This window comes from Hirundo rustica, chromosome 12 (genome assembly GCF_015227805.2).
Source record: "Hirundo rustica isolate bHirRus1 chromosome 12, bHirRus1.pri.v3, whole genome shotgun sequence".
Lineage (NCBI taxonomy): Eukaryota > Metazoa > Chordata > Aves > Passeriformes > Hirundinidae > Hirundo > Hirundo rustica.
The window spans coordinates 2,943,509-2,956,372 of NC_053461.1; the positions used below are offsets into that span (position 1 = coordinate 2,943,509).

General features: G+C 37.5%; 1 protein-coding gene across 2 annotated transcripts in view; it reads right to left on the reverse strand.

The window, feature by feature from the left end:
* CACNA2D3 (calcium voltage-gated channel auxiliary subunit alpha2delta 3) overlaps positions 1-12,864 on the reverse strand; it is a 396,842-nt gene that overhangs the window by 310,402 nt on the left and 73,576 nt on the right. For both annotated transcript variants that reach the window (XM_058422243.1, XM_058422242.1), the window contains exon 3: positions 1,862-1,978. In XM_058422243.1, coding sequence (XP_058278226.1) covers positions 1,862-1,978 — 117 coding nt within the window. The remainder of the gene's footprint in view (positions 1-1,861; positions 1,979-12,864) is intronic.

A 12,864-nucleotide genomic window follows, 5' to 3' on the forward strand; every position in this document is an offset into this window, starting at 1 on the left:
TCCAGTATCGAGATGGAACAGAGCTCTTAAGTGTACAGGAGTTTCCTAATTCCCATTTCACCTCCCCAGACGTGAGGGGAAAATTAATTGTGACGAACCAAGGACAAAACTTACGCAAAACCTGCATTGTACCAAAGGATTTTGTACTACTCAGGATGCAAATTACTAAGCACTACTTACTACCAGAACAGAACAGGTAACTCGTTCCATCTCTAGCATCAATAAACACCAATTTATATCATTATGCAAAAATTAATAACTCAATTGGAAAGTACTCTAAAGAGATAATTTCTTAAAAGAAGTGACCCTGTCCAAACCACACTTTTAGCTTCTTTTCCAAAGATGGGAACCTTCTAAAGAAGGCTCTGGATTTCATTCACTTTTTCCAGCACTAAAATCCATTCACTCAAGATTACACACATGGTTTAACTTCACAGAATTTGGGCTTGGTTTCACTCAGAGCATGGTGGTCTATATTGATCCTGTATTTTTTCCCTCCTTAGATAAAAACACCAACTGTATAAAGGGACCAAACCTGTTTTAAACATTTGTTATGAAACTCTAATTGAGACGCAAACTGCTCTTCCCCACCAGCACTCCTCACTGATGGAATTCTATTCCCTCACCAGCCAAGCGTGCAGCTTGCTGGTCACTTCTTGCTCTAAACAAATGCTGCTCCAAGAAGGCTTTGTTCACATTATGATCTCAGGGGAGCAGTTTTCTCTGCTAAGAAACAAGGAAAAGAATCCTCCCCCTTCCCCAAGTCAATATTCTTCAGGCTTCTGGAAGCTGTTGCACAGATATTAAAGTGTAGTTTTCCCTCTGAAAACACGCTGTAAAAATAGCATTGCGGGGTTCCATGTTTATTGTCTTTCTCCACTTCCCTGCCAAGCGTGCTCAGTTTTACAAGCTGAAATGTTTTACTTCACTGCCAGCCCTAAAAATCCAACCTCTTAAACGTAGCCAAATTCTTTCATCCCTTTGCACCATAACAAACAGTACGAGGCTGAAGGCGAAATTGTATCCTCGGTCACACAATAGGAATCCCTGTCCTCGGGTGATACCTCCAGCTCTACAGAGGAGACATGAGGATCTTCAACTCAAATGAGCAGAAAAATCTGGCTGAAATAGATCAGCTGAGGGCAAACAGCATCACCATAGTGTGCTGTGAGTTTGCTGACTGGGGGGATACCAAAGGAGCTATTGTTTCAGGCAATCACCTCAATTTCTAGTGAAGAATAATGAAAAAGGAAAACTACAACAGGAAGATTTGTTACTCTTTAGAACATGTGTTACAACAAACTCCTATTTGATAAAACATAAAATTCTGAACTTTTTCTTGGTTTTATAGTCAGTCTAATAGACACCAAAGCTATTACAAAAGGAGGATCAGAATGGAGATAGAAAAACAAAACAAAAAAACCTTACAGACATACAGACAGCTGTCTAGTTATTCAATGATCATTAATAACTTGACTAAAGGACAATTATTGAACTCAGACATTTCCCTGCAATACTATTTTTATAACAGTGAGCACTGAAATTAAGTCTGCTTTGGTTGGATATTTTAAAATCCAACATTTAAACCATATGCACTTAGGTTTTACTGCACACAAGTGATGTTACAAACTCATATTGGAAATTGGTAGTCCCAATCTTGTTGCACACTCCTACATTTATCTATGAATGATATAAATAATTTAAATCTATTCTCTTGAACAGTGATTCTAAAATACTTCTGAATGCTTTAGCATTTCCACTTCAGCACCTTCAACTGCTAGTACAGCCTTCAGAGCAGAGCCTAAACTATATATTTAGTTTTACATCATAGAAGGAAATAGCAGATTGATCAGCTGCTTACCCGTACGGCTTCAGACTTCTTATGAAACATTTCTTCCATATTTTTTGCTAACTTTTTCACAAGCTGAAGGCCATCAATTTCTTCTATTGCAACATCCTTCTCGTATTCTTTGTATTTCTGGAAGAAGAAAAGAAAAGTAGGGGAAAGTTACTCACAGGGAACCAGCTGAAATTCTGACAACTAATTATTCGTTTTATATTACACTTTGCTGACATTCTTCATTTATTTGATCTTTATTTGTGTGACAGCAGGCTGCTTTGTGCCAAGATGCTGTCGTGGGGAGAGAACAACTGGATTAGAACCAGAAGTCAATTTAAAAAATAATAAAAATATTTATCTCATGCACTGTAGGAAAATGATAACTCCCCTTCACAATGTTTAAATTACTCTTCCCCACGACTAAACAAGAGCCAGAAAAAATTAACAAAAAAATCCTTGTATCTCCTCCAAAAATCATGTAAAAACAGTGACACGATTGCCAATCCCTGTGCCTTGGCAAATTAGAATCCTCCTCAGCTGAACTTCCTGTAGATGCCTGTATCACAAGCTTTATACAATGCTGACATTATGAGTACTTAGACTACAAGCTTATCTTGACTTGCTTAGGTTTTTGTGCAAAAAAAAGCCTAAACAAATACGTGAACATGAGCCTTCATCCAAACACAAGCATTACAGCACCCTTTAACCAATATGATGAGCATGACCTCCTTTCACGACATGAATAACTCTCAGAATGCCCAGAAGCACTAAAAATATATTCAAAACTATTTTATCCTCTATTTTCTATGTATCAATACTTTTTTCCCTCATCAAGGAAGCTTTACAAGGAAGTTTTGTAAAAATTAGTTATTAAAAAGAATTTAATGCTGCGAACTTTCTTCTTGCCCATGTTTTTCCACTGCAGCCTGTACTCCAAGAACTGCTGGCTTCCACTCTGGCTATTGTTTGCTTCTCTCTCTCTCTAAAACACGCAGAGTTATGTTGAACTAATCACTGCCCATCACCAAACTCTGCCCCTGGTCACAAACTTGCACCTCCACGACACAGTGAGGGAGAAGGGAGGCACACCTGCCTCCTACCAATTAGCCCTGTGTGCCAGAAGTATCTCCTAAACCTCTACAGCAGACTCTTGGGACAACCCACAGTATTGGAGTGAATAAAATGAAATGGTAAAAAAAAAGTATCATTAAAATTTGCCTGCAGAATGATGATTCTTACAGAACTCCAGAGAGACAATGTAGAATAAGGTGACCAAAACCAGCGGTGCAAAACACCTGGATGAATATTAAAAATGCTCAAAACACTGAATAAGCCAGGACTAGTTATGTCCTGGCCGGTGATACAAGAAAGGACTCTTTTGTTAAGACAATGTCTGCACGTGTTGTACTTATTTCCCCCAGGAAAACTAATTTTCAAGGTAGACTGACACTTTGTACTTCCTTTAAACTTTACACTTCTCTGTAAAAAACTAGTGTGAATATTTGGATAATGAAACAATATTTGATAAAAGATAATTTGCAGACAATTTCAGAACACTGTTAAAAATACAAAGCTCTCAGTAAATATTTAGGGCAATTTTATAAATATATGTGTGTGTGTGTATATATATATTTATATATATATATATATGTCATTTCAGCAATAATTTCATTTTTCCATATTATTACCTGTCATGGATCTCTAGTCTGAGACCTTAATAGCAATCTAGCAACCTAAAAGACCTCGAATAAACACCTTGCATTTTGCCCCTCAAGGCAGGCAGGGAGATTTGCTTTTTTTCCCTTCTTTGATCTGCACTTAGATAGTATCAAGAGATTTCAATTCTTGAAGTCCATTTATGTCATTACTTGAGATAAAAGTGATTTTTCTAAAATAAAAAAAATACATTTTATTTTTTATTTGCTGGATAAAATATAAGGACACAGCAGACAAGAGAGGTAAATGCTATTGTAACAAATACCATGATAAAATGCAGTAAATGATCAGTAAATTGAAAACACTGCCAGTTAATTAATGATGTCAATGTCTGTCCACATCCCAAAGGCTTTGAAGCTTTGGAGAATTTAAACCAAATCAAGTACAAATTTGAATCACTTATTTCCAGCTGCACAGATCATGTTCAACATATCACCTCCCGTTAAAAATGTTTCCTTTAGACTTGACCTTTGGGTTTTTTAGAAAGTATTCTAAAATGCAGCACTTGAAGAGACAGCTTTCAGGTCATCAGATTTATTGATTTAAGCTTTGCCATCGGGTGAAGAAAGCCAGGCAATTATTCTCTGCGTTTGCTTGAAAGCTGAATGGTACTGTTGAAATCCACAACATTTTCTAGGCACGCAGAATCCCAGCACGTGGTTTATTAGGCTCTTGTGAAAGCATATTAAAAAGCCACACTTCTCAATGTTGAGTAACTGGTACTTTTGAAAACTAAAAATAACTTGCACTCAAAATAGATGTGAATGATTTCTTAACTCATAATTTGTGATCTTATAATTATGCCAGTTCGTAGTAAATAAACACATTTTTTCATAATTCAAATGGCAAAGTTCCAACACAAAAGAATAAACTGGAAGAAACAGAAGATATTATTTCAGATCTATTTGAAAAGACCCCACATCTTGCATGGTGCAAATCTACGCAGTTGCTGGAAGCCTTCAAGAACATTTGCAACAAAACTAGGAGAGCTTACTTGGTCTGCAGGACCCTGGCAACCAAGAGGTTTATGCAATAGCATTTTATATTTGGAATTCCATTGCCACAAAAAAAAAAAAAAAAAAAAAACACCAAAAACCACCCACCACTTCTATCATTTTTTCAGCCATCACTGAAAAGTTCCAAAACAGGCAAATTATGTGGAAAACTTCCAGCTGTTTTTGCTGTCCTGGAAAGGAGAGGTGCCAGCCAGACCCGAGTGTGTCTGTGCCCTGCTCTCCGTGGGGATCTAGGTCTCAGGATGCTGCGGATTTAGATTCCATCCACAGAGAACCTGATTTTATTACAACTACCAATGCAAGAAACCTGAATTACAGAGGATAGTGGGAAAAAAACCCCACAAAACCACAATAAAACCACAACAAAGGCCATCATTAATACTGCATTCTCTTCCTTCCACTGTCGGACCTCCAGGCCCTCATCCTTTCCCTATCGCTGAACTTTTACATCTAAAATTTGGGTTTAGTTTCAATAAATTAAAACAGTAAAGATACAGTCCCTTTGAAAAAAAATTTGGATTTGTTTTTAAATAAAATTATTTTATTTTGACATCATCTTGAGAAAGCAGCATGGCACTATCATTCTAGTTAAACAAAATGAGTGGTGAAAAAACCCAAGCTTTCTGGCCAGGTTCGCCTTCATACTCCAGATGTGCAAACTATCTTGTTGTACTGCTACTATGAAGGTGCTCGTACAAGCAATGCCTTAAATTGCCATTTCCCTTCCATGTAAAAATAATGAAGCTGACGATAAAGTTATTTTGTTTTATTAAAAAATCATTCGAGCCCTAGGTTTTTTTTCAATATTCCCTAATTTTACCTCATTAAGAGATAATGATAATCCTCATCATTTGTAAGACAGGCAATAATGCATTTGTATCGTTATCAAAAGGAAAGAAAAGAGCTCTAACTTTACTATAAACAATTTACTTGCTTTAGAAAGAGTATGAAATATTAGAGTCATAGTTGAAATTTCTTCTGATAATGGAATTTACAGTTGTCTAGAAGATGAAGCAGATACAACTTCTGATTTGCTGCATTATTAAAAAAAAAACTTGAAATGCTGATTCTGGCTGCTTGCAAAAATCAGCATTTGGTAAGGAATTCTCTAGAGAGACAAGAACATTTATCATTTGAGAAAGCCCACAAAAAATACATTATTTCTTCAGTATCTGTTTTGCCAGATCATTTCACATAAGCACCGGGGAAAGACAGACAGTATTTCACTGTCAGAACCCTTAATGCTTTTATGTTTTTCACTGGTTTAAGTGTGGGGTTTTTTTCTTGGTAAATGATCATCTAGAAATAACAAACCAAAAAGCAGTCTGTACAAAACTCAGATCAGAAGCGTTTAACGCAATCTAAATACTTGGCAGTGAAAGCACAACACAAACACACACAAACCAAAAAGTGGTAACCCCCCAAAACAAACCCCCAAACAAACAAAGCCAAACCACACCGAAACCCACAGAGGTTGAGTGACCAAGGCAGGAAAAGAAGTCCACTCTTGGAGCAAGTCTGTTGGCTGCAGCAGAATTCTTTTCTCCATGTTTTTATGCTAAAGAGAAGCATGGTCTTTGTGTTCCTATTTGTATCTACTTCTATCAAGTCTTATCGAAATCAATATATTCATCTTTGTGCTGTATACAAAAACATTTCGGGCTACTTACTCATGTGTACACCGTCCTTAGTCTCAGTCTTTCGAAAGGGCTCCGGTTGCTCTGTACATCTGCAGAACAGTACACCCATTTATGATGAAAATTCTTCCCACTCCCTGGGATTTTCAGAGCCAGTAAATACCACTACCATCCTGATTAAAGCAAGGAATTCAACGGGAATCTTGTAATAATACTTTAGAAGTCATCTCTCTGTGTTGCGTGTTTGGAACTGTTATTTGCCTCTGAGGTGCATTCGTAGCTCTATTGCTTCACAAATGTTGCTGGTCGAGAGATTTTGTCAAAGGCATGTTAAAACTATATGTGCATATATACATTTTATGTTTTATAATGAAAAAGCAGAACCAGCATGCAAATGGCAGATCAAATATCCAATCCATCCATTGTTTCCATGAAAAAAAAATGAAATGTGTGTTTACTCCACGTCATTTTCAAAAAACCACTTTCAGATGTTCAAGCCTCAACATTGCGAATGTAAAGTGAGATTGCAGGAACATACACTTTTGATTAAATCGCCAACTTTTGATTTAAATTAATATCTCTGGCCTGGCAGAAAGGTTGTGCTGTGCAGTGGCTGAACTGTTTAGACTTGCTTCACTCCCTCTGCCATGCAAGTCCGAGCAGCGACTCCCTTCAGAGAGGCGGTGCTGGACTGAAGGGCCACAGGAGTTAATAAACTTACTAGAATTATTTTGATTCTGTATTTGAGATGCCCCAGCAATCATATGTCATTAATGAGACTGAAGGCTGCAAAAAGCTCGCGGCTGACGCAACTTGCAGCTCTTAAAGCAATTTCTTTAGTTACAGAGTCAAAAGTTATGCCACAGTTGTGACCATATTCTTTACCCCTAAATGCATTAATTTACCTCTCAAGTTGACTTTTCTGACTGAAGTAGCCTTGAATTTTTATGCCAAGTTATTTTAAATTGTAGGGATCTCAGGGCTGATAATAAACTACTTTTCTATGCATAAAAAAATTCCTTCTTCTTTCAATAATGTATTCTTCATTGCAATCTAACATTAAGCCCCTTCATTTTTCTGTGTTCCTCTTAATGTACAATGATTTTTTACTTTTTTTTTTAGCACAACTGCACAGAATTTTTTTAAAATGTCATTTATTCAGGTTGTTTTAATAACGCCTCTTCCTTTTTGCAGCTTATATAGATTTTGGTTTTGTGAACTTTTTAAATTATAGAACCCAAAACCTGCCATATACATAGAGCAAACTCAAAATGTCTCATTAGTTGCTGCCTTACCCCCTGAACAGTTCTGTTGAAATTTAAAAAAGCTAACCATAGAGCAGGGACTATAACAAAACATGGCTTTGGGCTTTTGAATCGAAACAAATATAAATTACTCTTCATCTGGAAAGCCTATCAGAGCATTTCACAAGAAAATATCCATGTTTTAATTGGTGGGACAAAACTGGTGACAGTTCAAACCTTATGTGGCATGAGCTCTTGCAGTGCTCTACCATATAGCACACATCCCTTCTGCCTGTGGGAGACGGTAGAGCAATTCCCAGTAGAAGAATTAAAATTATCCAGCACAGCCTCTGAATGCCTCATTAGAGCTGAGGGGTCACTAACCATGTATGCACTGCTGGAATAAACCTGCCTGGAAGCCAAAAAAAAAAGCCTTCTCCAGCATCACGTGTGCATGTGAGTGGGCATCTGAGATTTTCCACCGAGCAGAAGGGTGCTCAGATGGCGCAGGCACAGCAGAGATATCAAATACAGATGGTGCTCTCCTCCGATAGACTCATCTGTGAATCGCTGATTCGTACAAGATTTGTATTTTACGCTTATCACACTGACCCCATGGTGGGGTGCTTCTGTTAGAGTGCCCCTGTGATGTTGCTGTCTGGTTCTCCTGACTCTAAAACATATTCATTCAGTGAACCAACTTTAACAAAATAAACAACTTTTTTTTTTTAATATTGTTGTTGACCAAAAATATTTTAGTTCAGAGTTGGTATAAAGTTTTGCATCCTCTGAGTTTCAAAGGCTTTGTAAAGCATGTATCTATGTATCTTCATATAGAAGAGGATCTTGGGCTATCCTTAAATTCAATTATGTGCCCAATGTCACACAACAGTTCAAAACTAGAAAGAGAGCAAGTTCTCTTGGTTATTCTTGCAATGCCCTGCTCAATAAACCACAGCCAACTTTGTTAACTTCCTCTTGATCTGCATGGCAAGGTGAGTCAAAACAGCACACTTCTCACCTTGACACGGAGAGCTCCTTAGTAATTGCAAGTTTGTGTTACACCACATTACACATGCCTATTAACCTTTCCTGAACCTCTTTGTGTTGATGAAATCCATCAGCAATGCCTAGTGTGATGGCACACTCATTTTCTGCAGAGAAATTCTCACTCACTTCATCAAACAATTCCTAGGAGCTCTGGATTAGTCCGTCGCATTTGACTCTTGCACACATTGCTGACTGAGGAACTCCTGTTGCCTCAAAGTCCAGTTTGGTTACTTCACAAAAGTAACACTTTAAAAACAAAATATTTTTTGCATACTACTTCACTGTCATTAGCTACTTAACGCTGTACCTGGAATATTACAGCCAAAGATCAGCTATCCTGGGAAATTTGTTATCATCAGCAGACTTGACAAGGGTAGTTACTGCTTCCCTTGCAAAATAATTTACACATGGAAAGCACTGCAAGGGCACTATACCCCCAGCATATTTAATTGCTACAAAGATATTTACTTCTGACCTATTTTTACCTTATGGCTATGTGCAAACGCTACAAAACCAAATCCATTAAAGCATTAAATTGAATGATCATCAAAACCAAACAACCCAACTCCTCATTTAGCAACACTCCCCTGCCCCATCTATGAAATGCCACACAAGGTGTCTTCTTGAACTTTTTCACAACTAGATATATTTATATCTGTCTAGATATAGACATATATAGCATCCATATAATCAAGAATACCATGTAAACAGTATTAATTAGAAGAGTCTTCAATACAAACGTGGTTAAAACAGCTGAGCTAGTGGGGGAAGATAAAAGCTACTCTACCACAGAGTACTTGCCGTCATAAATACAATTTTAGGAAAGCAATCACATTGGTGCTGCATAAATTATAGCATCTAGTAAATAAAAAGATAAGGAAACACACTCCAGGAGGTTCAAATGCTTGCTCTCTGAGAATAATTCACTATTTATTTTTTCACTCCAAGTACCTAATGAAAAAAATCACCACAAGTGGGTAACCCAAATAACTAGTTAGGCAATCTAGTTCCAAGCAAACAGAAACTGGAAATGCATTCTCATCTTTCCCTTTAACAAAGTTGCTTTGGTCAGTGCTAACCAGAGGAATAAATGTTTGGGAAGGTTTGACTGGCTGCTGCTTCCAGAGCCCCATGGAAGAGGCCAAGGGCACGTGGGACTCCTTTCAAAGAAGAGTTACCTTACCAGATTTCTTGAATATGAATTTAATCATAATTGAAAATAGCTGAAAAAGCAAACTATTGTCTTGCAAATTATGTCAGACATCTGAATCATCTCCACAGGCCAGCAAGGATGTTTCAACAGTTAACAAAGGCTATTAAAAGCAGCTTTGGAAATATATTTCACAGAAGCTGTCTATACAATTACCCACACCTTTGCTTCTATTTTAGAATAGAACATAAAGCCCTCATTTAAACTGAAAAAGAACATTCTGGAACTGCCCTGGAGACTCCTTTTTCTGTAAGCGTGTTCTGGATACTCTTGAAAAGTCATTACAATATTTCATATGAATTGCTTTACATGAGGAACAAAACACCTCTCAGTATAAACCTGCAGAATTAAACGTAATCCAGAGGACATGTCCATCCAAGGCAAAGCCTTCACTGTATTTTCAGGTGGAAGTAAGTATACTAAAAGTGTTCCTCACAAAACACTGAAGCAATCTGAGACTGCAAACCTTTCATCCTGAACACTTATTCTAAGCCACGAAGATTCAGGAGTAGGGAACCTGACAACTCCCTACCATCACCAATTCTCAGCAGGGATGAGATATTACAATATTTTCTTTTGTACACAAAGCTGCATTATTCTTGTCCAAAAGCCTCTATGGCTGCTGGAAACAAGAACAGCCAAAAGAGACAGCTTACTTTGTGCTGTAAGGTGACAGGATACAACCACAAACTAATTATTTCAATTAGACATTCTGGTAATGTTTTGGGTTTTTTTTTCTTTTTAGACTCCTCTTATCACTGAATGTCTTTTTCTCTTCTTATTGTTCCCCCTCAACCTATGCCTGCCTTCCACCCAGCTCATGTTCTGGCTTTTGCTATTTCTGTAGACTTTTTTTAGACAACACTTATTTTCCATCTAAAAAAAAATTACACAATTTCTTTGCACCCATCACAGCTGACCTTAAACAAGCAATAAAATAAAATGAGCAGCCAAGAAAACTTGAAATAAAGTGGAATGTATGCAGAAAATTTAAAAAAAAAAAAAAAAAAAAAAAGAAGTGCATTCCAAGACAAATCTTTGCTTAGCCATATCCCTGCCTTTTGAGAAGGTCCAAAAGCACTGTTATTAAGAATCGCTAATGGGTTTTGTTCCTCAGAAAAAGAAACACAATCTCCTCAGGACACAAATTATGTTTTGCAATGTTCTCTATCACGAACATTTGTCTGCTTGGACACCTCTAAACCACTGTGTGGTACCTTCAACATTAACTCTTAAATGAGCTTTATATTTCATTGCTTGTCACTCTGAAGGACATGGCATTGATCCCTGCTGCTCTGGCTCATCATTGCACTTTTCTGTACGCACCTGATAAAAGTATTTATATTGATTTAGGGCTTCAGACAGGTGGCAGAACACTACAGATCCAAGGGGACTTGTAATAACAAGAAAAAGCATAACATCTGAATACCTGAATTTGGGCTAAATTTAGGGTCCCAGTTCTTCATCTCACCACTGAACATTAAAAATTATTATGTTTTCAAAATTCTGAACTCCCCTCAGTTACATCAAAGCCAGCAACATCAGTCTATTCTCAGCAGCTCTGAAAAATCAGACCACCTGCATGTGGTCTGAGTGCAGATGTCTTAAGAAGAATTCAGCAAGTTACCCATAAAAAAAAATAAATTTTATATATATATGGAAACCTAACTATAGCATTTGGCACTGCCTGGAAGTGTGAAAACATATTTGTGGTTTTGCCACACAAGCTAATGCTTTTCACTTCCATATGTGATTCCCAGTCACTTATAAAACTTCACAAGAAAGAGTATGGGATGGCCAGCCTTTCTGTGTCCTTATGGAGAGCAGCACATCCACCGTGATTTCCCTCAAAGCTTCATAAAACCAGCTGGGGGAGCAGACAAGGACAAACGAAGGGTTAAAGTTCAACTGCCAAACCACCCTTATTGCAGTATTTAATAACTGTAATATGATATAAACTAATGCCCTGTACAGCAGAACTTGTGCAGATCCTTTTCTCTTTGGACCATTTAGCTGTGAGAGTCTTAGACTGGCATCTGGCATGGCTGGCTCACAATATGTTTTTCCCCAACAGAGTTTTTACTCTGTCACACTTTTAAAAATGACACTTGAAACCTCATTAAGGAAAAGCCCTGTGCATCAAAATCCCAGTCCCGTGCAACAAAATCCCAGCCAGAGTTCTGTTTGTCGTTCTTTCTTTGGTTTGTTTGATTGTTGTTGCATTTTGGGGGGTTTGGTTGGTTGGTTTTGTATTTTGTTTTGGTTGGTTGTTTTGGGGTCTTTTTTATGAAAATTGGATGAATAATCTAGACAATAGTAACCTTTGTACCGTATCATGCCCACACATAGGTATTCCAAACATCAGTGGGAAGAGTAAAGGAGCCCTGAGCAATTTCAAATGCTGCAGAGAGGACTGAAGTATGGCAGCCCCAATCTCTGCCCTCATTTCCCCACAAACTGAAAACTCAGGACATTTTTATTAAGTGTCCATAGCTGCCTAATGATATCACAGTCATCAAAACCTATCATCAAAAATGAACCAGATCCAGACCCTCTACTCAGAAATTTGTATAGTCTCACATCTGTATTACAAACCTGTATTTTTTTCCTCTCCCAAAAATCCCACAAAACTAAACAACAGAATCAGTTAGCTACCAAGCTAGAGCAGATTCATTTTTGTGTACCCACATTTTTGCGTACACATCTGATCAGACTAGAAGCATTTCAACAAATCTTCAGTTTAGCGCTGTTTTGGAAAACTTAAAAGAAATTTGTCCAAATTAAATCTGAACCAAACCTATTTCAAGTTAAAATACAGGGCACATTCTTTTTTTCTATTACTTAGAGAGTTTTCTAAGTTCAGTTAGCTGTAAAATACACACAAAACCAAGGAGATGCTTATTCAGCTTTTATCCGATTCTCAAAAGGAGCAGAAGGGGTATTTTGCAAGTTAGGAATTCATTACATTACCAACAGAGTTCACCTCACAAGATATGCATATTACCTACAGCACCACAACAGATTATTACCCTAGTGCACAGAAATAAACCATCAAACTCCAGAGTCTGTAACAGACTGCACAAACTAATACATTCATCAGAAGAAGTCCAGAGCTTTGGCACTAGAAAGGACCCAACAACAGCTTTGTTTT